This window comes from Zootoca vivipara, chromosome 3, assembly GCF_965207765.1.
Source record: "Zootoca vivipara chromosome 3, rZooViv2.hap1.1, whole genome shotgun sequence".
NCBI classification, from domain to species: Eukaryota; Metazoa; Chordata; class Lepidosauria; order Squamata; family Lacertidae; genus Zootoca; species Zootoca vivipara.
In genome coordinates, this window is record NC_142586.1 from 85,989,697 (window position 1) to 86,016,742 (window position 27,046).

Here is a 27,046-nt window from a genome sequence, read left to right on the forward strand (position 1 = left end):
TTTTTATTCCCAAGGTGAATCTTTTTTTCGACGTTTGCAGGTAGTTGTTTCACTCTCTCTATCGCAGTCCTTCATGTTCTCAAAAATTCACACTAGGTGTGATCATAGCTGCCAACTCCTGGATTGAAAAATCCGGGATCAGCAGCAGCGCGGCACTGGAAGTCACTTCTACGCATGTCCAGACATGCGTAGAAGTGACTTCTGGTGCCGGCGCTGCCCGATTTCCGGTGCCCAGACATGTCCAGACATGTACAGAAGCGACTTCCGGTGCCGGGCTGCCCGTGTCTGCATGTCTGGGCACCAGAAATCGCTGCGCAAACAGCTGGGAGCCGGGACATGGCCGCCGGCAGGAGCTGCATTCCAAACCCGGGGGATTTATGGGATATAAATCCATTCGGGATAACAGCGGGAAACGGTAACAAAATACGGGGGTTTCCCGCGAAATACGGGAGACTTGGCTGCTATGGGTGTGATGAGAGTTCTGCTAAACTAGCTGCACAGGACTTTGGAGTTCAACATTTCTGACAATTTTTTTTGCCTGCAATTAATATCTGTCCTGCTTGCAGTTATATTCTTGGTGGTCATTAGTAGCAAGCCACTGATAATTAACATTGACCATTATTGTTGCTGGGTTTTTCCCCCTCCAATGAGAACGCAAATGTTATTATTTTTAAATGCAAAAACACTTTTTCACAGGACGAGGAATTGGTTCCAGGGCCTTCAAATATCCTATGAAACACAGCATGATGGCAAGCAGAAAAGTCCTTAAATAAACAACAGGTAGTAATGTAGATGGAAGATGGTTAGCAGTAATGTGGTTCAGAGTGTCATATGCTAGATTTTCTCCATGTTTATAATCAGAACAACTCCGTTCAGTAGGTAGAGTTAAGAGAGAATTATTGCCCCAGATCCCTCCTTTGTGGCTGCTTGGGGCATCAAAGCAAGGTCTTCATGGTCCAAGTTGCAACATTTTCCCACTATGTTGCATTGGTTCTACAGACATTCACAAGGGTCACTTGATAGCAGATCACTCAAGTGACATCATGTGTCATGTCAACAGATTTCCCCTTCCTCTCCTTTCCCTGCATCCTTCAAATCTGCTCCAGAGGGGCTCTAGCTTTCCAGACCAGATTTCAGGAAGTACATAGGAAGCTGCAGGGGGAGGAGGAATATCTGCCATCAACGGTGTCCGTTCTTCTGGCAGACCTGTGCTATTGGATTTCACCCTAAAACATTATTTTAGCTTGTTTGTGGTTCATAAAGTGGAGTCGTTTGGTTTCCTTTTTGCAGCAAAATCATTTACGCAACGAAAATGCTTCTGTAGTAAATGCCCCCTTTGCCTTTTTTTTGCTCTGGGAAATCAATTTAATGAAATGAAATTTAATGAAGTATCAGTTGTGATTTATATGTTTTTTTTTTAAAAAAAATATTGTCTCTTCTAGGGACTTTCATTTTTCTTTTTGTTGTCAAGGTTTAAAGTTTACACACAGTGCATACTGGAAGAATAATCACAAATATGAATGTGTCTTAAACAGTCAGTTTTTCAAAAAGTGGAAATTGGTTTATATTTAGTGCTTTTATGGGAGGGTCAGAAATACCTGTACTGTATTTATTTTATAGATTCAAACCACATGGGGGGGGGGAGAGACAGTAGAAAAGTGAAAAGTTAAGGAACAGGGCAGTGTGGTCAAGAAAATTGATGATGTCCCCTAAGGAATGATTTCCTGTATCACTGACATTTCTTAAGAAAAAGAAATGGCATACTTTGGGCACTTCAATCTACCTCACTGAGATAATGAAAATCAGATGACTATTTCCCTTGACCTCTTTCCTGAAAGCTAAATAATTAACTTCAGGCTATTGTTGTCCTTTTGATGGATCTGAAAGATATGGCCCAGAAAGAATACAATTTGCTGCTTGCTTAGCCAGACATTTGACATAGTTATTCATTTAGAATGGGCAGTTTAATCTGTCCTGGAACATGCCCATTAGTCTGTATTCCTTTTGGGTTTCCTCCCTTCTATGAATTTAGTATTTTATTTTGTTGACAGTTTGATTAAAGCTGATGTTTCTTACCTCCTGTCTTTTGTGGTGCATCATTAGGGTTGCAGTATCTAAATAGGTTAGTTTGTGCTCCTCGCAGTATATAAATTCAGTCAATGATTTAAAAACATTTAATTTGCTGAAAAGCTGCCTCAGATTAATTAAGCAGCAAATATATATCATAAGAGCTCTGAAGGATCAGGCCAAAAGCTCACCTAACTTTCCTTAATCAGATCACATCCCCATGTATCATAACCTTAGTTATGAATGGAAGCACCCCATGCTCAAGCTGTGGTTTTGCATCTTTTCTAAAATATTTTTGTTGTTTAGTCATCTTAGTCATGTTTGACTCTCCGTGACCCCATGAACCAGAGCATGCCTTGGAAACACTCATTTTCTTCTCAAAGCTTCTCCTTTTTTTATTTCCATGGAGTTTTCTTGGCAAAATACTGGAGTGGTTTTCCAGTTCCTTCTCCAGGTAGATCATATTTAGTCTAAACTCTCGGCTATGACCTGTCCGTCTTGGGTGGCCCTGCACGGCATAGCTCATAGATTCTTGGAGTTATTCAAGCCCCTTCGCCACAACAAGGCAGTAATCCATGAAGGGGTTTCTAAAACATACATAGCTGTACATACTCCTGATAGAGGTTGTAGGCAGTCATGACTCTAGTTTGCATTGATAAGACCACCCTTGGTTTTATTGTAGATGGAAAAAATACGAATTTCCGGTTATAGTTTATTAAAAAGCTTAGCATTCCCACCCTCCTGAGAATAGTGCAGTCAATAAGATTGCTTAAAATAGCACAGAACTAGTAATCATAGTGACAAACTCATAAATTGGCTTAAATATTTACTGTTCAGAATTTTTTTTAAGCATTAGAAGTTACTGAGTCAGTGCTTGATTAATTTATTTAGGTATTTTACTCCATCTTTAGCTTTTGCAAGCCATATTGATGGATTTTGAAACATAACAAATCATGTAAGAATTGAATATGAAAGTAAAACATCCTGAATTCACCATAAAGCAGCAGAGATCATTTATTTATTACTTGCTTCTGATATGATCTGAGGACTAATTCTAGTCTAGTCTATTGTTGTAGTTATCTGTCAGGCTGGGGTGGTGAACTCCCTGGGCTGCAGGCCTGATCTGGCCTCTAAGTGATTTTGCGTGTCTCTCCCCTTCCCAAGGTCCAAGAATTTGCTGCAACAAAGGTGCAAAAAGAGCAGTGTTGGGGCTCTGAAGGCACGTGGGGGGGTCTACCCAGTCTAAGGATCAGCTTAAGGGATCGGTTTTGGAGAATCTTTCCCACAGTGACCATGCCATATCTTCCTAGAGTCTAGGTGAAGTGTTTTGTTTTTCAAAAGGTTGAATGAGTAGTTAAAAGGCTCTTAAATATCATTAAATGTTTGAGAGAGCAGGGTGGAATTCACCTGGCACCTAAAGGATAACAAAGGAGATGCCATATTTGGGAGTCAGTTCCAACTGTGTATCTGTATCATCACTGAAAAGCCTTTCCCATTATCCAACTTCTGATGGCATCAACAGTCAGAGTGGGGCCTTTGAAGATGATGACAGTTAATGGGGAGGTTCATAGCAGAGTAGTATGATACTGGAGGTGGGGGTAGCAAACAGCAATCTTAACTATTAGCTACTGATACCATTATCCTCCATAAATTTGTCTAATGCTCTTCTAAAACTGTCCAAGTTGGTGGTTATTACTAAATGTTGTGTTAGCAGGTTCCATAGCTTAACTATGTACAGTACTACGTAAGGAAGTTTGCCTGTCCTGAATCTTCCAGCATTCAAATTCATTGGATGATCCTGGGTTCTAGTATTATTACTGCCAGCTTTCTAGACAACCCAGCTGCCTAGAGAACCAGTGAGATAAGGAAACTAGAGAAGTTTGGTTTATTTCATGTCCTTCTTCCTTGGCTAGAGAACTATGGAAACACATATGTACATAAGTCTTGAAAGGTCTTCAGACAACTTGGAATGGGACTTGATTTCCTCATTCTGCTCTTCAAGTGTTGCCCTTTGAAGCCTGTTTTCCACGTGCCTGGATAGAACATCACCAGTCCCAAGCACTCATTTGTGTTGCAGGAGTTAGCGCTAAGGATAGTAAGATCAAATATGCCACGTGCTGTTCATGGCTACAGCTAAGACCTTATCAGCATTGGTGCTTTATGCAATCTAATCTTTTTCTTTACTCCCTCTAGATGTGTTGATGCTATTTCCTTGTTCTTGCAGATATTTGCATCATGTTTTAAAAGTGATGAAGAAACATTGCCCTTCAACACATGGGAAATTGTTCTCTTGTTAACAATTGTAGAACTTTCAAAACAGGTCTTATTCTGTTGACAAGACACTGCCTTTTACATTTCATAAGCATAAAACCATTGTATTAAGTGGAATTCACCTACCTTTGCAAATTGCCCAAGACAACCATAAATCCAGTGTACTTGAGAAAGCTAAAGTATGTAGAAATGTGTTTATGTTTTTCCTTGTATAAAATATCAAATAGGTGTATTTTTCTGAAAAATAGAGAGCCCAGGATGCTTATAGTAGTGATTAATAAATTATAACCACTGCCTGCCTGCCACATTTGCTCTTCTCGTTTGGATTGTTGGTTTACTAAATATAGTGTATAAAAAGTTCCAAGTTCTTGAATCCAGAAGGTGGAAATACAGCCTTTTCTAGACAGGGTTGCACACAGCAGCTGTGTGCAGGACATTTAGAGACTTGTCCAAAGTCAATAAGTGCTCTTTGTTACTGAGCATAGGTTGGACTCCCCCGTACCCAAAACAACACTTCAGCAGTAACTCCATATTGTACATAAAAAATATAAAAATACAAGAAGAACCTGCTGGGTCAGGCCATTGCCCATCTAGTCCAGCATCCTCTTCTTACACTGGCCAACCAGATTCCTTTGGGAAACCAGCAAGCAGAACCTGAACACAAGAGTACTTCCAGCAACACATACCTGAAAGCATTACTGCCTTCAACAGTGGATGCAGAGCATAGGCATCATGGCTAGAAGCCTTCGATAGCTGTCTTCTCCATGAATTTGCCTAATTCTCCTTTAAAGCTGTCTAGGTTGGCAGCCATCTCTGCTTCCTTTGGGAGAGACTTCCATAGTTTAACTATGTGTTGCATAAAAAAGTCTTCCAATGTTCAACTTCATTGGATGTCCGCAAGTTCTAGTGTAATGAGAGAGGGAGAAAAACTGTTTTCTACCCACTTCCTTAATACCATGCACTTATTTTATTGTACTTTACTGAGACTCAAGTAATGCTACTGTTATACCTATATAATGTTTTGTATCATAGTATGACTGTGATCTTGTTTGTTCGTGAAACGTGATATGAAAAAAGGATTAAGAATAATAAATGTAATATGTTCAATGAACTCATCTTTTTAGTGCTCTTGGAGGATCTTCTGCCCTTCACATCCCTGCTTTTCCAGGTGGAGGCTGCCTCATTGATTACGTACCCCAAGTATGTCAACTCCTAACCAACAAGGTAAATTTTTGTAAATTACTTTTTTCCTATTGAGATGTTTTATTAAGATGTTACCAGTATGGAGGCTGGAACCCTAAAGAGCCAAGCTTGTTTATGAATGTTAGCATAACCTAACTCTCTATGATCTGATAGGGCTTCAGGCTCAAGCTTTTTGAGTCCGTCTGCCCATGCTACATGGCAAAGTGCTTTTCAAATTGGTAGATATGACATTTGGAGCTGGGGAAGTGTTCTTCCCTGGAAAAAAAAGTCAAAATCTGATTGTGTATTCTTGAGCTCTTGAGCAGACCTAAAGTTTCACATCCCAGTCAGAGTATATTAGTTTCTGACTAGATAGCAGCATACTTAGGCAAGACAAACTATTCTGCTAGTTCCTTCCAAGAACAGTCTTGAAATCAGATGTATTTAAAAAAAAAAATTCTTTAAGAAACAATGCTGATAAGGTGTCAGGTTGTACAACAAACGCCAGAAGCTTTTCACAACCTGGTATTTTCCAGATGCTTTGGCCTCCAGCTCTTATCAGCCCTGTGCTGGCTGGGATGGATAAGAGTTGTACCGGTAGTTACAAATATCTGAAGTGCACCAGGTGGGGAAGGCTTATTTAAACCTTCAGGATAAGGAGATGCATCTTTCTAGACTAGAGTTATGCATGCTGATTACCACTTGGCTGTTTTGTCTTTTAAAGGAAATGCTGTTCTCCTTTGGGATTTTTCTCTGCGAGCATATCCAAAAGGCTTGAACTGTTTCTTTTGCTGCTGTTACATGTTGTGGTGCTTTAACAAGGTGAAAAGATAGCAATCATGCATATGAGTTGAATATATTTGAAGTTTCATGTAGGGCAGGATCCAAAGAGTTCTGAAATGCATGTGTTGATTGGCTGATGATTTTACCTTCTAGTACCTAATTGGGACGCGGGTGGCACTGTGGGTTAAACCACAGAGCCTAGGGCTTGCCGATCAGAAGGTCGGCGGTTCGAATCCCCGCGAAGGGGTGAGCTCCTGTTTCTCAGTCCCAACTCCTGCCAACCTAGCAGTTCAAAAGCACGTCAAAGTGCAAGTAGATAAATAGGCACCGCTCCAGCGGGAAGGTAAACGGCGTTTCCGTGTGCTGCTCTGGTTCGCCAGAAGCGGCTTAGTCATGCTGGCCACATGACCTGGAAGCTGTACGCCAGCTCCCTCGGCCAATGATGATGATGATGATAATAATAATAATAATAATAATAATAATAATAATAATAATAATAATAAATTTTATTTATACCCCGCTCTCCCCAGTCAAAACCAGGCTCAGGGCGGCTAACACCAATAAAATTGCAATAAGACATAAAAGAAAAGAAAAGAATTAATTAAAATACAGGTTAAAATACAATATTAAAATTTAAAATGCAGCCTCATTTTAAGTAGTCCATAAATCCAAACCATGAGGGAGGAAAACACAGGGGTCAGACTGAATCCAACCCAAAGGCCAGGCGGAACAGTTCTGTCTTGCAGGCCCTGTGGAAAGATGACAAATCCTGCAGGGCCCTGGTCACCTGTGAAAGAGCGTTCCACCAAGTTGGGGCCAATACTGAAAAGGCCCTGGCCCTAGTTGAGGCCAATCTAGCCACCTTATGGCTCGGTATCTCCAGAATATTGTTGTTTGTGGACCTTAAGGTCCTCCGCGGGGCATACCAGGAGAGGCGGTCCCGTAGCAAGATGAGTGCCGCAACCCCAGAGTCGGTCACGCCTGGTCAGGGGTCCCTTTACCTTTACCTTTACCTAATGAAATACCTGTCTGGTGGTTCTCCCAGTCTCCAGTGGTAGTTTGTGGGGGAAAGAATGTTCCAGATGGAACAGCAGAAAAGTTTTTGCATAGCCTCCTGAATCTCAGCCTCAGTAGCTTTTGAGACAACAACTTGTGGTGAGAGCTTTCAGCAATCTGGTTATCAAATATTCCAGATTTGTCCTGTATTCCAATTTGAACTTTCCTTCTAAAGGAAGCCTATAAATTATGACTTTATGAAGCGTTCTTTCAAAATGCATTTCTATAATTATGCAGGAATCTATCTTTAGGGTTGTTTTTGTTGTGGCTCTCTATTTAAGTTAGTTGAGTGTTGTTGTTTTTTTACTTTTCAAGTGCGGGTGCCTGTTTTTAAACTTTTTTTCAAGTTTGCTTAAACTAGATTAGCTGTTTTTTTCCTATTCCCAGAGTAACATTTTAGATCCCACATAAAGCCTTCAAAACAAGCATTTGTTCATGAACTGAAATACATCCAATTTTATAAATAGAATTATTTTATTTTGAGAGGGTGTAACATGGCTCTTAGCACTGATTGTATCATGGTTATTTCAAGTAATTTAGCACAGCTGTTTGCCAGCCAAGGTAATCCAGTATTAACGCAGCCAACATAAACAACGTGTATACTGTTCTTTATTTTATTTTTTTACATTAAGAATGCAGCTGTAGAAAGTTGCAGTTATGAGATATTAATGGAGAATTGTTTGAGTGTTGTGCACAGGCACAACATAGATACAATGCTTTTATAATTTCACATTTTGTCATATACTTTCATATTATACTGGCATTGCAGTTGACATTTTCTAAACTTAGGAATTAAATGTTGGCACAGTAAATCTGAAGAATGTGAAATAAATGTAGAATTGCCTCTTTAGCATAACAAAGCAGCCTGGAAATCTAAGGATGCTGCTTTTAGGTATTGATACTCTTTAGTATCTAGTGTACAGGTTTTTAAATACATGACATTCCAGGGACGAAACATGCCACTCTGTTATTGCAAAAACAGCAGTGTCACATAGCACGTTCAAGATGAGTAAATCTGTTAGTTTTTAAGGTGCCAAATACATTAGGTAACTCTTATGTGAGTCTAGTTCCTATCCTTATTGTTAATATGAATATTAAAATGATATTCTTGAATCCTATTCTGTTAAACTCTGTATCAATATAGAACTGTTATATATACCGTACTTTTCCATGTATAAGACTAGGTGTTTTTTAAAAAAAACTTTAAAATAAGGTTAAAAATCTGGAGGCATCTTGTACACAGATAGTGCATATGCCCATTTTCTAAAGTTGGGGTCCCCCAAAATAGGGGACGTCTTATACATGGGGGTGTCTTATACATGGAAAAAAATATGGTATATACTGCTTCTTGGCCCAGAATCCCCCAAAGCATTGAACAGCTCATTAATAAGAAGATACAGTAAAAGTACAATAAATATAATTAAATCAATCATCAAAGCAATATAAGATATCAAAATCACAGTACTGTATACAAGGAAGTGGCTTATCAGGTCACTGTCAGCTTCCCCAAGGATGGTAGTCAGCCTAGCACTGTGACACTTAACCCAATCACCACCTTTCATTATCCCCATCTCTCTACATCACTGAACAAACAGAAGCTCATTCTTACTTTATAAAATGCCCTCCCATCAGAGGTCAGAGAGATAAACAACTACCTGACATTTAGAAAATACCAAAGGCAGCCCTGTTTAGGGAAGTTTTTAGTCTGTGATATTTTAATGTATTTTCATGTGTATTGGAAGCCGCCCAGAGTGGTGGGGGAGACCTGGCCAGATGGGCAGGGTATTATTATTATTATTATTATTATTATTATTATTATTATTGTTATTATTATTATTACTTTATCAACCCACTTGCTGATTCCCCACCAATCTGCCATACTACAGAATCCAGACAACTACAGGATATGTAAAAAGAAAGAAAAGAAAAACTTGTAATACCACTAACCAGCCACACCAGATATGCATTCATAACTTTGTATGCTATGTTATTAATAGGAAATCGGCACATTTTCCTAAAAAATGCCCTAAGATGAACAGTTTGTACTATTATTTAGCTTCACTGTGTCTTTACTGGTTTCTTTCTTTCTTTTTTATTAAAGGTACAATACGTTATTCAGGGTTACCATAAGAGAAGAGAGTATATTGCGGCATTTCTTAGTCACTTTGGAACGTAAGTATTTCTACAGCCTTTTTTTAAAAAAAAGTGAACGGAACCATATTAAAATGGTTTTTTATTCTCTAGCTTGCTACCAGATCCTAGCAGTTGTAAGTCAGAAGTGTGCGCCTGCTCCTGGTTTTTACTTACCCTTATATTACAATGTATGTTGAGAATCGCAGCCCTGGTTAATACCTCTTAGGACATTTTCTCCTCCCAATCTGCTGTGGTGGGTCGGGGGGACTCTCTGGACCAGTGAGCATAGTTGCACACGGGGCTGCGACAGGAAGGTATGGTCTATGAAATCACCTCTCCGCAGCCCACCATTTTGCTGGCAGGAGCCTCCTTTGGTTTGAAAGTTTTCCCTTAAACAATATAACCCCTTCCATTTGTGACAAAGCTGCATAGGATTGAAGCCAATATCACTGCTGTTGAAGGTGAGATCAGTGGTGGCAGCCACCTGTGGGGGCAAAAGTTTTAAGTCCTCTCTCTCTTCCCATCACAGTTCCCATTCACCACGGTAAGTTCTGCCATGGTGATCTGCACTTTGGATAGGGCAAGACCAGCGCCTTGGAATGTCATTCCAGATTAAATTTGCTTCACTCCTACTTTGTTGAGTTTTGCACAAAGGTTAAAAATAGGTTGCATCCAGTGATGACTTTGCGCCATCACTTGTGCAAAGCAAGGCACTTGTTTTTCATTGATGCCCCCCTTCTTCCTACCTACCCTCCATAATATATCCCTTACCGTAGCTGCCAAGTTATCCCTTTTTTAAGGGATTTTCCCTTATGCTGAATAGGCTTCCTCACGAGAAAATGGAAAACTTGGCAGCTATGTTCCTTACAGTTCGCAGAAAATCCCCCAGGCCTCAGGAGCAAGCTTGTAAAGCAGTGTGTTCCCAAACTTGGGTTCCCAGTTGTTGTTGTTGGACTGCAACTCCCATCATCCCTAGCTAGCAGGACCAGGGATGATGGGAGTTGTAGTCCAACAACAGCTGGAGACCCAAGTTTGAGAAACACTGTTTTAAAGGAATACTTGAGGTGATGACAGTAGGTTGGGTGGCTCGTTGAAAATTGGCTGCCCCACCTCACACAAGCAGATGTGTTTTCATCTAACACATGACTTCATTAGGTGCAGCACAATATTTTTATGCAAACAGCCTTTCAAGTTTTAATTCAGCCACCTCTCTTAATGACGTTAATTGCTGCTTCTTATGGGGTTTTCTTATTCTGCATGTTGTTTTTTTAAAAAATGTATGTTTATTCCTCAGTGTATTATTCCACACACAAACACCCAATTCTTTTTGTTAAGGAGCTCTGGGTACTTACTGGTGGACCCCCTATAATAACCCCTATGCACGCAGCTGCTATAACTGTAGATGCACAATGTAAGAGGAATTCTCTAAGACCATTGTGGAGCCAGGGACCTGGAAAAGGCTGCTGGGTGGGAGGTACTGATGGTCCTTCTATTGGGAGTAACTGTTTGATACTGTTAGTGCCTGGCCGAGAGAGGGTGGAACTGCATTATATCCTGCGATAAGCCCATGCCTGCAGATGTGTATTCGAAGGAAGAGATGGCTCCCTACAGTCTGACTTGTGCTCATATTCGAATCTATTTTTATGCTTCAATATTTATAGTTAAAACTATGCTTTTTTATAGTGGCGTGGTAGAATACGATGCTGAGGGTTTCACAAAACTCACCTTGTTACTGATGTGGAAAGATTTTTGCTTCCTGGTTCACAGTGAGTAGTTATTTGCCTTGGGCACAGATGTCTAGCCTCTTAAAGATAAAAAAACATTCAAAAGGGTAAAAACCAATTACAAGAACAGTTTAAAGGTTTGGGCTATTTTTACTCTATGTTTATGCATTTTTGATATGGCCCTCACACTTGCAAAATCCCACCTGCAGTCTGAAAAAAGGAGGGGAAATGTTTTATGCAGATTAGGAACATTCATTTGTCTGTGTGCACATTTAAACTGTCACATGCAACAAAAAGTCACTTAAAAGTCATAGGCAGAAAAATTAGATTGTACCACTCTGACAGTCCATCTGTTAATAGAAGGCCAACAAGTGATACTTATGGCTGAAATAGTCCAGGATAGAGCATGAGACTAATGCTCAGGGTTGTGCGTCCGAGCCCCATGTTGGGCAAAGTATTCCTGCATTGTAGGGGGTTGGACTCTCTTCCAACTCACCAGTTCTATGATTCTGTGATTCATTGGAGTTTGTCCACTCACCTCAGTGAGTACGCTAACAGACACCCAGCACAGATGTGTAGAAAGGGATCAATACAGTAGGATCATGCATATGTGTATCTGAGATCCAAGCCTTTATCAGTCGGTATTTTAAAAATAAAAAATCATTTTTATTAATTTTCCAATAAAAACCACCAATTAACATATCCATAATTATAATACAATTAAAAACAATAAACTAAAAAAATACAGTACAAAACATTAATTATTAATTTTTCCGGGCTTCCCATAGTCTGGGCCTCTTGAAGTATTCAATATCTTCATTCCTGCCTTCTTCTGTTCTCATATTTTCCACATTCCGATCTTATTGCTTTAAAGTTCTCCGTCCCTGGCTATGCGATTCTTAATCATGTCAGAAATCATATATCCTTTCATCCATCGAGCTTTTCCTGACTTTGTTCCAATCTTCCAATCCGGGCTGTTGTCCAAGTCCATCGTTCAGAGTTTAATGACGCAGCAACTCCCATGTTGTTACGTTATTCCAGTCCGGGCTGTTGTCCAAGCCTGTCGTTTGAAAAATTGTTAGGCATACTGTTTGCAATATTGCAATGTAAATGAACTGTATTCCACAAATATAAGTCATTTGGCGATCGATCAGCTTTCAGAGACCACACAATCCCCCCCCCTTTCTGGGCCCTAGAAGGGGGGCTGCTAGACATCCATTTAGCCTTCTCTCTCGCTCATAATGAAGAAATTATGCAAACTGATGCACTGTATGTTATCCCAAATTATTGTCTCAAGTCACTACAGTCAGCCAGCAAGCATCTCCCACTTCCTTCGAAAAAAGGGAGGAACTCTCATTTTTCTGTGCTGCGTCATATTAACAAGCGCCATCTTGTTTCTTCTTTTATCTTTATCAAGTCTTTCAAGTCTTAAGTAAAGCTGCGCAATTGGATGCTTAATTATAAATAGAAGTACATCTGTACTTTTTTTTTAAAAAAAGGTTTCTTAATGAGGCTTGGCGTAGAAAAACAATTGTAGGTATTGAGAAGAAAAAAAGAACATACCAATCACCTCCGTAATCCAAACACCATGATGAGAATCTCTTTGAAGTCCGAGCTTAAACACCAGGGACTGTGTAATTCTGCAGGTTTTTTCTCAGTCCAGACTATGTCTGTTTATTGTCCAAATCAAATTATTTCATCAAACAGATATTTCCGGCTATGAGAGTGGCTTCAGAGAGTGCCAGTCATGTCGTGCTCTGGGACCCAGTGTCCTGCCGCTTGCACCTTGATGCAAGCTGACAATCTCGGACAATCTGCGGGTCTATGAGACAGTCCTCCCCCACCCTGAGGAGTCTGCCAGGGCTAATTACCCCCATATCAGCCCTGAATTACCGGCACGGCTGAGGTCCGATCGTATGGGAGTCAGCCATTTCTCACTGCCGGAAACAGGAAGCTCCGCCTTTATCAGTCGATTTAGTCACCTGTTGTAATGAGAAGGGCAAGTATTTTATGCAAGCAGCTTTGTTCTCTTGCAGCAGTCATCCTACCTCTTCACCTCCCTGCTTCCCATTCTCTTTTCTCACACTGCTGCTTCCTTTATGCATTGGTGGCCCCAGCGACATCACTCCCAAGTTGGCTCTGAGGGTGCTCCATCTTCCCCTGACTGCTATGCATCTTTTGCAATGATGTTCTGTGAAGTTGCAGCTTAACCTGAGACACTATTTTTTAATCTCTCCAGCATTTTATTTCACTTTATTCAAAACAGAATTTTGTCCTATGGCAAGTAAGGTTAAAAGACAAGTAAGGACAGATTGCTGGTATCCTTTATTCTCCATAGTTGAGAGTCATTTTGAATTCCCCTGTACTCTTAGCAATCACCCCATCATTTGGCAAAATTTCATATGTTAATTGTATACAGTGCATGTGGTGAGCTTTACTGAGATTGCACTTTCACCAAGCAATGTCTACAAGATCTCAATTAAGAAGCCATTATTGTACATTTAGGGTTATTGTTTCCCCATTTTGAATCATTTTTCCTTTATCTGCATTGAATTTCATTTTTCTTTTTGTTGGGATCTTCCTGATTCTTTACACAACTTTCTTGTACTTTTCATTGAGTTCACCACATGAAGCACGTCTTTATCCCCTCTGTGATTCTTCTACTTAGCATATGACCCTAATTCCAGGTCCAGGTCTTACAGGTGTTGCATTTTGTTCTACCGAAATTTACATTACTTTGATAAAGTGTGATTCGATTCAGGCATAACCACAAAAGCTCTGGGAGGAAGACCTTTCATTGCCTACAGACAGTCACCCAAACTTAAACAACTCCTCACTCACAATAATACAACCACAAGACTTAACATGGGCACTGGTACCAGAGCCTGCAATAAACCCAGATGCCAACTTTGTTGCCACATACACCTGGACAACACCATTACTGGCCCCAACAACATCAAACATACCATCTCAGGACTATTTAATTCCTCATCTTCTAACACTATGTATGCCATCAAATGCCAACAGTGCCCTTCAGCTCTCTATAGTGGACAAACAGGCCAAACCCTACGCCAAAGAATAAATCTGACATCAGGAATCACAATATAGAGAAACCAGTAGGAGAACACTTCAATCTCCCAGGACATTCTATCCAAGATCTCAAAGTAGCTGTTTTGTTACAAAAGAATTTCAGAAATAGACTGGTAAGAGAAGCTGCTGAATTGCAACTTATTACCAAATTTAAAACCATGGAGAGACCTGGTCTGAATAGAGACATTGGATTCTTATCTCATTGTACATGATAAAGCTATTTTTAGCCATCTCACCCCTTGCTTTTTCCTGTAAGACCAATTGCAGTCATTAACAGTTGTCAACTGGTTTACCACACCTATCAGCCAATCACCCATTCCCACCACCCTTCTGAGTAATACCCCTCCCCACCCTCTCACAATATATAAGGGTCTGGTGACATCTGTTTCAGTGTATCTGAGGAAGTGTGCATGGACACGAAAATTCATACCAATGACAAACTTAGTTGGTCTCTAAGGTGCTACTGGAACGAATTTTTTTACATCATGTGAATAAGAAATGGCAAGCCTTGGTCTTGCATTCACCATCTTCCTCTTTACTTGTGGGAGATTAAAAGCTTCCATTTCTAGTTTGCTATTTTGTACAAAGGAAGTAAACTATGATTTGCACAGACCATAGTTCTTTTCATCTGGACAAAATGGCAAACCAAGACTTGCTACTGCTTGTCCTTGTAGGTAGTCAAACTGTAGGTTGTTAGATTTTATTTGAGCTTCTGTTTTTGCATGGAGCAGTTTTGAATGTGCTAATTCATTTTCCTCAAGCCACGTGGTTGGTTGGTTCATGGTTTTTGGTTGTTGTTTTTTTAAAGAAAACTATAGATTGTCATTTAAGCTTACTTAAAATTCAAATATTTGAAGTCAGAAAGAATGTGGAATATGTTCTCGTTAAATTTTAAATTGCCATGCTTCACAAAGTCAATTCAGTCTTCAGTAACCAAAGGTTTTCACTGTAAAATCATTTTTCAAGCTTTCATTTTAATTAATTTTAAAGCTCTTGAGAAAGATTATTACAATTGAATAGCTTGTCACTATCAATTAATCCTACAGCCTTAGAGCTCACACAGCAACTTACACATGCAAGTTGTTGCATCACTAGTTTTGATGAATAACCCAGGGCAAACCATTCCATGTATTAAAAGATAGTGCAAAGAAACCACTCATACATGAAATGATACCAACATTTCTGGAGAAAAACATTGAATTCATCGATTTTTTATTTGTGGAAAATACAAAATGTATATACAGGCAATGACCAATTTATACGCGTCCAATTGACGGTTGACTGTGCATGCATGCATTGTGGCTGGAAGATAATCTAGAAGGCAGCCCCCACACAAATTGGGGGCTCCCTGTAATGAATTGTTTCCAGCTAAGTCATACTCAGAGTAGACCTACTCAAATCAAGTTAGTTGGGACCAACTTCAGTCCAATGATTTCAGTGGGTCAATTCTTAGTTTGGCTTAGTCAGATATAGCCCAATAGACATGATTTTGATCCACCGCTGTGTTCTTTTAAGGCAAAACTGAACTTTTCCTCTAAGCTTCCCAGGTGTTAAGAAATCTCTTGTCAACCACAACATAGTGTTCCAGGGAAACATTTCAGTTTTCAAATCTGAAATTATTTATATTAAAATAGTTTGTGTGTAAATGTGTGCATGGTGTCTATTTAAAAGAAAGAAGTTCAAAGTGAGGGTGGGGAATGAGTGGAGCAAGTGAAATCTGCTAGCGTCTGGCAAGTCTTTAAAATATGGGTAGAGCATGTAATTGTCAGATCAAAAAGAAGATAGGGAGGCATTGATTCTGGTGAACAAAGAGGTGTTTTCACTACTCTATCATTTTTAATTTACGTTTAAGATTAAAAACCTTGAGTCAGGTATGTTAAAGAACCTAATTTTTTGGGCTGTAGTCAAGTTCTGTTACATTTAGTGGCGGATATTTTAATGAATGGGTTTGACTTTTGTTCCTGAAGACTGAAAATATGTCCTTGTGTGTAGATTTCTTTGGAGGTTTTGTCAGATTTCAGAATGTTAATTTTAGTTCAGCTCTTGGTGAGCTAAACCTTTTTAATAGCTCTACCAAAAAGTTACAATAAACACTGTTACTTTTTAATAACAGCACCCCTCAAAGAACAGTTTCTTTGACTGCGAATTACTTAAGTGGTTGCTATCAGCCTGTTGATTAAAAGGAAACTGCAAATAGCTTACAATAAACAATTAAGCCTTTTTATTATGATATTTTGCTGAAATATTTTATCTTGATGATATGTTGAAGGCAAAGATTCTTGTGAAGATGGGCACAAGCATCAACATTTCTGTAATTAGTATTGTGATGGACACATAACGTTTTTTTATATTGCTCTTGCTATTGCTTCACCTGCTCTCAAATGAAAATGGAAAGCACTTTAACAAATGGATTGAATGACAATTATTTTCACAGTAGCTTCCTTCATGCCACACAACTAGGGGGGCGAGCGAAAATGGCACTTAGGTACATTTGTTCAGAAGCTGTAACTATTGCCTGAGTTCCTTAGACACACATATGAATGTATTATTTTAGGTTTCCTCTGAAAAGCAAATTAATACTGCATTTGGTAGGTCAATTACTTGGAAGAAGAGTAAGTTTGCATCCAGACTGGAGTTGCCCCCAGAGAAAAGAGTCTTAGCAACACAGGAACACACATAGGAACCTAGAAATCTGACTTATTCTGACTTAGACTATATAGGTCTATGTATCTTAGCATTATCTACACTAGGGGAAGGCAACCTGAGGCCCATGGGCCACAAGCGGCCCCCGGGGTTTTTTAACCAGCCCACGAGCCACCCCATAACCAAGCCACCCGCTTGGCAAGTCCCCACATGCAGCACTAAACCAGCGCAGCGTGGGGACTCGCTTCCGCAGTGCCGAAAATCACGTCTGCACAGACGCTGGAAATCTCAGATGCGGGCGCTCACACGGGCAATCGGGCATGCAATCCGGCCCACGGAGGGATCTCCACTGGAGTGAAGTGGCCCAGGTGAGGTAAACCTTGCCGACTCCTGATCTACACTGACTGACAGAGGCTTTCCAGGGCTTCAGGCAGGAGCCAATCTTACCTGGAGATGCCTGTGGTGAACCTGGGACCTTCTTGCATGACTGGTCCAGTGTTCGAGTCCAGTGTTCAATTCCAGTGTCTTCCTTATAAACTTTGCTCAAGTGTTGAAATCCTGGGAAATCATAATTAGTAAATGCTATGAGAGGTGAGGAGAAAGTGCTATCAAATACTGATGGGGATTTCTAATGATCTGCTTCCACTACTGCACAGACTTTTGGCGCACCCCCTAAAATCTCTTTTGGCAGTTTCCCCAACCCTCCGGAGCACAGTTGGGGAGGCTGTAAGGAGAGAAAGATAGGGAAAGTTCCATTGAACAAGCAGAAATTCTTGTGCTAGCGGAAGCAGTTAGCAGCCTATCACTCAAAATGTTGTCCCAAATACTTGGTTGGCTTTTGTGTTGTAAAAGAAATAAGTTGGTGCAGTATGATAGTATAGTGAATCATATTCTGATTTTCTTTATTTATGAAAGGAGCCTTCTGAACTACATAACTGTTGCAAAAGACATAGGGGGAAGACTGTCAGGCTCAAATGGCAAAGCAGCAGAAAGCAGTAAATGGCTCTATGGCTTCTGCTGTAGTGCTGTTTTTTCATCGTCATTGCCTCCTCCGTTCTTGACCTCCAAAATCCAAACAATGTGTACTCACTGCAGTTTAAGCAGCAATGTGTTGTCTGAGACATTTGTCTTCCCTATCTCACTCTTTCCCCAACTGAGACATCTTTGGACTGCTTTAGGCACCCAGTGCCTTAAGCCCGCAATGCCAGTAACTGCCTAAAATGTTCCAGTAGCCTTCCTTTTCTCGCTTCCTTGCGTTTAATTTTACTTTAAAATGTTCTGAGGTGACATACAACAAACTACAGACCATAGGAAGGAAGGAAGGAAGGAAAGAAGGAAGGAAGGAAGGAAGGAAGGAAGGAAGGAAGGAAGGAAGGAAGGAAGGAAGGAAGGAAGGAAGTCTTGGAACTATTAAGTGTCTATCTCTGTTTTGTCATTTGAGTCTGGCCGTCTACAGACTGTCCTAATATAATGGGGTTCTGCGGTAAATTTTAAATTACTTATTGCCAGCTCTGCAGCGAAACTACAGCAGTCTTCCACAGCTGGATTTGAAGGCAGGAAGCCTCCATCCTCCTTGTTCCTTAGCAGGCTTCTCAGTACTCATCTACCATCCCAAAGTTGTAGTTTCACCAACAATAGAACAGTCCTGTTTCATCACCAAGAGACACTGTGTTCTGTGAAAAGATTTTTAAAAAACCCACAAACTTTCATAACTGGTGCTGCATGTCCTTTTGGGCTTCAATGTGGGTTTCTAAATGGCTCGTGTTGGCATAATTAATACTCTGTGGTGAAATACGTATTTGTGCCAGTGTAATCACTGTTGGGAGGGGTTGCTATAGCAACTCAGGCAGCAGAAACAAAGCTAAGAACTGGGAACTAGGAGAAAGGCCTTGAGAACTCAAAGGAAGATAAAGTAGAAGCCATTAAAACTAGGCCTGTATCTCTTACTCAGTAAACTTCCAAGGTCCTTATTAGAGGATAAAGTGGATTGTTCCTTTTAGTGCACTCTCGGGTGTCTTGTTCAGGCTAGTTACTGAGACTGCTGTGTAGTAGTAAAGAATTTTCTACTGTGGCTACATTTGAGAGCAAGTTTTTTCTTGCTTGCTTGCTGATATTCCTGTGCCATATTTACTCAGAAGTAAGTTCCACCGTGTTCAGTGGGGTTTGAATATTCAGAGCACCACAGGATTTAGCCATCTCTGCATTAGCCATCTCAAAATAAGTGAAGAAATGCTTTAAATTTATTCAAATACTGCTTAAACCAGCTTGGCTGTCAGTCCTGGAAGACCTGCTCCCTGCCTTGCAGGCATTTTCCACCTGGTCTGCGAGGGAGGGGCCCTGACTGACTCCAGCTACAAAAGCTGAGGTGGCTGAACAGGCTCTTGCATTTGGTGTATTGTTTAGGGATTTATTTATTTTTTGCTGTTGTTGATATTAACTTTCTGCATCTTTATTTTTAGATTTTATGGATATATGTGGAAATTATTTGGTTGGTTGTGTCCTTTTGATGTGTTTGATTATGGTTTATGGCTGCTTTTGTGATGGCTGTAATGTCATTTTTTCATGTTGTAAGTCGCCTTGAGCATGGTTTTAACTATGGAAAGGCGACATGCAAATAAAATGATTGTTTGTATGTAAGACATATATAAAATGTGGGGAGCAAGCTAGCTTTTGAGTCACACTGAAAGCTGCTTCCAGAAACATCTCTGAAGCAGTATTAAATTTAATACTGTTAAGGTTATGGTAAATGATTAAACAAAGCACGGAGAAGCTCTGCACTGACAACATGCAGTGTATTGGATCAGCACTTGATGAGGTGGGACCCATCTCAAACCCCAACCTACAACCTGGAACCTTTTCTGAGAGTCCATGCAGTGGGGTAGAGTGGAGCTCAGCACTAAAGGGGTAGATCTGATCTTCCCCACAAAGCAAAAATGGCAGTGGCTGTATAACCTCTGGTCCCTATCTTATCTGTTTGGGGGGGGGAGCCTCCTGACAATTTAATATGTATTCTTCCCACCCACCCACCCCAAAAAGTGAGTTTGCACTGCTGCTTGTTTATCCTAATTCAGGGTCAGCTTGGGCTGAATGGGTTGCTTTTCCTCCCTCTCCCAGCAATCTGCAAAAATTACTTTTTATCTGTCCTCGTGAGGAACAGCATATATCAAGGCAAATATAGTACAGATAGTTCCTGGGGGTGGCTGCTGCTCATGGCAGGGGGATTACTTTAGGCAGTGAATGCTTAGAGTTTCTGCCAGCTGCCTGCAAATCTGATGTGTCCAAACTCTACACAAACAAGAGAGTGAGCAGCAGCTTGGTCAGGCTTGGAGGGAACGGAATTATACTCCATGTTCTCTGCCTGGACTGGTCTGCCTCCATGCGGAAAGGCAGGGCCCCTGCCTACCTGGAGCTCAAGCGTGCCCATATCTCAATAGAGTGTTTTCCTACCATTGCAGCTTCTTGCAAAGAAAGGTCAATCTGGGGATCCAGTTCAGTGCTATCAACTGGTGATCAGTTTGGAGTGAGGGTTTTGTCATGATGAATTTCCAGTACGCATGTGCCCACTGGGTATGTATCAGCATTCACTTGTCCTAAAACTCTAAATTGATCGGGATATTTAATACAAAAGTCCAAATTGATCGGCATAGTTGGACTTTTGTATTTGACATCGTATGTGTCCAGTTCTGGGTGCCACAATTTAAAAATGGATGCTGATCAGCTGGAACATGTGCAGAGGAGGGCAACCAAGATGATCAAGGGTCTGGAAACCAAGCCTTATGAGGAATGTTTTGCCTGGAAAAGAGGAGACTGAGAAGAGATATGATAGTCATGTTCAAATATCTTAAGGGCTGTCACATGGAAGAGGGATCAGGCTTGTTTTCTCCTTCTCTGGCGGGTAGGACCTGAAAGAAAGGAGATCCAAACTTAACACCAGAAAGAACTTTCTGACCATAAGACCTTTATGACAGTGACACTTGTCTCCCTCAGGAGGGTGTGGACTCTTCTTCCTTGGAGGTTTTTCAGCAGAGGTTGGGTGACCATCTGTCATGGATGTTTTAAATGAGATTCCTGCATCACAGGGAGTTGGACTAGATGGTCCTTGGGGTATCTTCCAATTTTATGATTCTATGTTTTGTTTTGTTTTTGTTGGGGGGGGGGGTTATGTGTTTACCGAGCAATAGATCATAATTCTTAACGTCTAGATGCTAAATGAGTTTCCTTTGCTACCTTTTTATTCTGCATACAGAAAAATGAGGTAGAGAAATGGTTGAAACCTTAATTAGAATAGGAAATACAGGAGCAGGTAAAACACAACAGACAGCTGTTAATTATATTTAAATACACTAGATTCAGCTTCTTCTTGGTCAGTGTGCATTTAAAAATATTAGCATGTTTCTTCTGTCAATAACATGTGAGCCCTAAAGTACTGGCCAAATTCCAATCCAGGTAATTATATTTGGCTGACCTATATTCCCCAGTTAGCCTTAATGGAATGTTGTTCCTGATTCTCTTCTTTCCTTTAAAAGTTAAATATGAGTTTATAGTGCTGCAGACTCCAGAAGGCTGCTATATATGGATGAAGAGAGGACAGTTTATTGAGAAATATTGATTCTTGCTGATCCTGTCCTTGATTCACCTCTTCAAGTATATTAAATTGTACTAGTCCAATTTTTCTTATAGCTTTTCATGGAAAGTAAGTAACTAAGGGATACAGAAGGGTTGTAGGAGCTTTGCCAACTATAAAATGCTGTTCCAGGTGTTACTTGAGTCAGTTGAAGTTTTCAAAGTAAATAATACTAAGCCAAAAAATGGCACTTCAGAGGCCATAAAAAAGGTTAACTCCTTTTTCAGGCAACTTCCCAGGGCATAGATCTGTGGTTCCCAATTAGGGGTCTGGGGACCCCTGGGGGTCCATGGAACACACCTGGGGGTCCGTGGCAACATCTCCTGCCAGAGGCTCACTTACCTTGCACAGTGAAAGCCACAATGATGATCCACAGATCACCCAGCCTCTGCTCCCAACCATGGCCTGCTGTGTTTCAAACAGAACCAGGATCCAGCACTTGGCATTGGGCTATTGCATATTGATTCTTGAGAAATGTTGACTTCTTTCCCAATTAAAGAGAGAGCTTTGATTTTTTTAAAAAAAATCTAGAGTGTTGTTAGTAGTGGCTGCTGAACAGGTGCTCATGGTATGGATGTGATTAATGAATACACTTAATTTTTTTTAAAAAAATAAAAAATCCTTCCAGTAGCACCTTAGAGACCAACTAAGTTTGTCGTAGGTATGAGCTTTCGTGTGCATGCACACTTCTTCAGATCTGAAGAAGTGTGCATGCACACGAAAGCTCATACCTACGACAAACTTAGTTGGTCTCTAAGGTGCTACTGGAAGGATTTTTTTATTTTTATTGTGACTGCGTCAGACCAACACGGCTACCTACCTGTACTTAATTTTTTTGTAAGGGAATTCTTGACTATTATTCTTTCTTCTGTTATTTAGCCCTATGCCATAGGGCAGAACGTGCAGGCCATAGCTCAGTGGCAGAGCATCTGCTTTGTATGCAGAAGATCCCTGGTTTAATCGCTGGCATTTCCAGGTGGGGCTGGGAAACTTTGCCAGTTTCCCCTGCCAGTCACTGCAGACAGTAATGAGCCTTATAGACCAATGGTCCGACTTGGTGCAAGTCAACTTCCTATGTTCCTTTGTAGAGCAGAGATTCTCAAGTGTCTTTTTGTGTGCCCCATCTTTCTGAAGTCACATTCCATAGCATCTGGTGTCATAGTAATTAAACGTTTAAAAGTCAGAATTAAAAGTATGATATTTAAATACAAACGCTTCTGCACATCAGAGGAAGTATAACAATACCTGGCCTTGTTGTGTTCTTCAAAACATATATATGGTTCAGTAGATAGTGATAATTAAGGTTCCAGGCCTTTTAACTTCTGGACCCAGCACAGATCTAGCCAACAGTATGTTTCTTCAAAACATGGGATAAATGTTATAATATACTTGAATGTACTTTTATGATAGCTGTACTCCATTAGGCATTCTTAAGGGTACCTTTCTAAGTATACTTTGTGATGAGCAAGTCCTACTGAACTCAGTAAAACTTCATTCCAAGTAATCACTTGTAGAACTGAGCCACCAACCTCTTTCCATAGCACAAAAGTGAATTGAACTCATTTGCTATATGTTGAACTGTCAAGGGTGTTTGTTTGCCATGCAGCAATTTATTTATGAATTAATAGGTAACTAATCTACTGGGAGGGTCTTAGTCAAATATAGGTTTAGTAGAAAGATAAAGCCAAACTGTATTTTTTTATGTTCTTACTATATGTTTACCTTTAATGAAGGTACTTTATCTTTCTCTTAGGATTTATAAACATGGGAGACAAGCCCAGTGTATAGAAGGAGGTTGAAAATATGAATAGAGCTATTGTAATAGAAAGCAATGCATTGCTGGGTCACCTACAGTTAGACAATTATTAACACACTGGACCCCTATATTTCTCCGCTTCCTTTCTTTTGGTTTTGTTTGCTTGCTTGCAACATACCACAGAGTTTCCAATGCAAACATTTTTTGTTGTTTCTGTCTTCTTTGTGTAACATGCACACTGCTTCTTCTGTCATGCAGTTCTACGTTAGCTTCAAGCAAAGCAATGTCAATATGGAGCATTCCTTAGAGCCATCTGCATCAGTGTATGCCTCATTGACTGACTTTCTTGGTGTCCCGCCTGATTCATAACGTACTAAGCAAGCTCCTAAAATTCTGAACCCTAAAGGAATAATTCAAAGTAGATCAATGAATAACTAGGAACAGATAACTAGATGAAGTGCCAGGAAGCTGTTGTTTGTCGGCAGAATATTGTGGGAAACCTAACAAGGTCTTGCGGGCTTCAAAATAGTCATTGTCTTAAATGCATAGCTATGTCGCACATTCTTACCAACGTGATAAATTATAATGGAGTAAAACCTAGGGTGGAGTCTTGCTTGCTGCCAACAGTCATTGAAACTCCTTAAAAGAGAGTTAAGTTGCTCCCATAGAAAGCAGTGGTGGCCATCAACTTGGATGGCTTTAAAAGAGAATTAAACAAATTCATGGCTATCAGTCATGGTGGCTGTGTTCAGGGGCTTAGCATCTGCGATTACCTCCAGAGGTGCATGCGTGCACTGGGGTGGGAGGCACCGCTGGGTGGATTGAGTGCCACCGGAGCCCCCTGCTTCCGCCCCTGGGTCAGGCTTGATGGGGGGTGAACTGCCAGACCAGCAGCAGAGAGGGGTAACGCCGCTTCTCCGAAGCTTTGCAAGGCCAGCATTAGAAAGGGGCAATGCCTGGGGGTCAGCAATCTCTTGTCTCTCACTTAGTTATGGAACTTGCCCAGTAGTAGTAATCACAGCTACCTTGCATGGATTTCACATGAACTTTCTGGTCCATTTCCCTTTCATTTTCATTTGCGAACCACCTTGTGATCTTTGGGTGAAGGATGGCATGCAAATTTAATAAGTAGTAATAATTTTCATAATCCCGTTCTGCCCCATTTCAGCATGTACATTTTGATCTGCATATTAGTTGGCAAGATGAAGGTCAGCTCAGTTCATGTTGTGATTCATAAAGATCAAATTTCTCAAATATTGTTTTTGTGCAATAGAAGTTGTACGTGACCAAAGAATCACAGCCTAACATCTTGGCAGCTTTTAAACATAACGGCTAAATGGAACTTGCATGTTCAAAAGTAGCATGCCCCCGAGTATCAAATCTTTGGATATGCAAACACAGAGCTCTATTTCTGTCATTCTCTTCTTGTGAGCTTGCCATAGGAATTGTGAGGGACAGGGGATATCGCGAAGTCCCTCCCCTCCTGAGTTCAAGCCCGTCCCCGAGCAAAGGGGAAAGCAGGGAGAGTTCCGATTCCAGTGGGGAAGCAGGAAGTCGTGTCCGAGGCTCAGGCAAGGTAGAGGAGCCAGGGTCCCAGGTGGGACAGGAAGGGGCAAGTAAGGGGGGAAGACCCATCCCCCCAACTCCAGAATTACGCAGGAAGAGGAGGGGCAAGAGGATGGGTCTGCCAAAGCTTTTGTGTTGGAGAAAGACGCGCCAAAAGCCATTAGGAGGTTCTGAAACCGACTGACAACATCGCTCCGTGTAAATAGCAATGACTTGAGCACTGTAAATACGCAGCACCAATAAAAGAATAAAATGCAGAGCTGCGTAGCGTCGTTACTCTGAAGTAGTCCACTCCGGCCACTGTGACAGGAATCTTACTGTTTGGTGTTGGAAATAGAATGAAGCACTATGCTGGCTTTTGGCTTGAACCAATAAGCCACTGCCTGTATTTGTAACACACAACTTTTTTGCCACAGATCAGTCATCCCTACTGGAGTAAGGTTTTCACAATACTTCTGTAGCAGGAGTGTGAAAACTCCAGCCTATGGCCTATGGTAGGGTGTCCAATTTGGCATGCAAGACCAACTCCTGCTCACATGTCAATCAGCTGGCATCACTTGTGACATGGGGAGAGGGGGGTTCCTTGGTGTGCTGGCTGCATGCATACCATGCTCATTTGGCTATGCATAGCCAAACCGGTCCCACCTAGTCAAAGGAAGCAGTCTCAATTTTTTGCAGGTATTGGCTGAGAGAGGGACTTTTTGGTCTCACAGCAGATGCTTTCAAAATGCCAACTTCTCCCCCACTCCATCAGCTGATGGAGATGGGAGCAAGAAATGCTTTATTAGCCCGGTGCAGAGCACAGGGCCAGCAATGCCCCTTATGCTACAGTTTCCAAGCACCTAACAGCTATTTGGGTGTCAGACACTTGGGAGCCCTGAATATAGGATTTTGACACATGCTTGAGGCAACCCACCTGTTAATCATGTGGTATCAATAATGGCATCATTTGATTGACAGGTAGGTTGTGTCACCCATCTGTGAAAGTTCGCCTGCAGGGTGGGCCATAAAAAAAAATCATCACCCTTATTCCATAGCTAATTAATTTAAGAAGCAGCAATATACCAGAGTGAGAAATTTGAAATACTCATCTTTTGACCCTGTGGTCCTCTCTGTAAGACAAAAGGTATTGGATTTGAGTCTAGTTGCTTTTGTTCAATTCTGCTGGCAAGAATTTTAATTTTTGTACCACACTCTTATAAAGGGGGGGGGAATGCAGCAGCCATTTTGAACTGGTGGGCATGTCCCCCAATGCCAGTGGGCCACTTGTCAGTTGCCTGATTTCATCATAACATCAAATGAGCTGTTTTCCTTTGCCCATGCAGTTTGACATCAACGTGTGGACAAAGAATGGGTTTTTCTGCAGAGCCTGCCTTAGGTACCAGTTAGCTGATCAGCACTTCAGTAGCACAGTTCCAGTAGTGCCAGCAAACAAAGCATTTGATGACACATGGGCCCCTCTGCACCTCATATTTGACATCAGGGAACACTGGAAGCTGTGCAAAGGGAACTGAATCTGACCAGCAGGTTGCTTCTTATATCACGCGCACGCACACGCACACCACCCATGGGCCAAATTTGAGAGATGGACAGCACTTTGCAGCACCAACAACCATCTCATCAGTGGAACTTCAGTTCATTGCATTATTTTCAGTCAGCTGATCTTCAGAAGCCAAGTGTGAAGCACTTCTTTAGCTCTACAAATCAACTGATCATTAGGACTTCAGAAGAATTGCATGCTGGCTTCAGAAGCCATGACAATCTGCTGATTGGTACTTCAGAAGCCCCTTTGGGCCTAGCTAGCTTAAATGGAGAGGCCTGGCGGGCCTAATTAGATCCATGGGCTGGAGGTTCCTTAAAATTAATTATTGTGAAGCTTTGTGGCTTGTAATAGACTTCGTGGAAATATTCCTCAAAAAGCATTTATATTCTTGGGGTCAAATAAATCTCATGTCTTCCACTGACACATTTTTCCTTTTTATTTTTAGCATGGCGACAGAATTATACCTTCCTGACTAGATATCACTGTTTAACAACACAAGTTGGGTAAACGTGTTAGATGAAGTGACTCATATGTATGAAGTTATTTTTAGACTTTTAATTTGTGCTATACAGAATGTAACCGGGGGGGGGGGGGGGAGAGATGGTATA

General features: G+C 41.0%; 1 protein-coding gene across 3 annotated transcripts in view; it reads left to right on the forward strand.

Annotated features, from left to right (window-relative positions):
- BABAM2 (BRISC and BRCA1 A complex member 2) overlaps positions 1 to 27,046 on the forward strand; it is a 129,005-nt gene that overhangs the window by 71,080 nt on the left and 30,879 nt on the right. For all 3 annotated transcript variants that reach the window (XM_088666596.1, XM_035111504.3, XM_088666597.1), the window contains exons 8-10: positions 5,463 to 5,562; positions 9,461 to 9,531; positions 11,176 to 11,258. In XM_088666596.1, the coding sequence (XP_088522722.1) occupies positions 5,463 to 5,562; positions 9,461 to 9,531; positions 11,176 to 11,258 (254 nt within the window). The remainder of the gene's footprint in view (positions 1 to 5,462; positions 5,563 to 9,460; positions 9,532 to 11,175; positions 11,259 to 27,046) is intronic.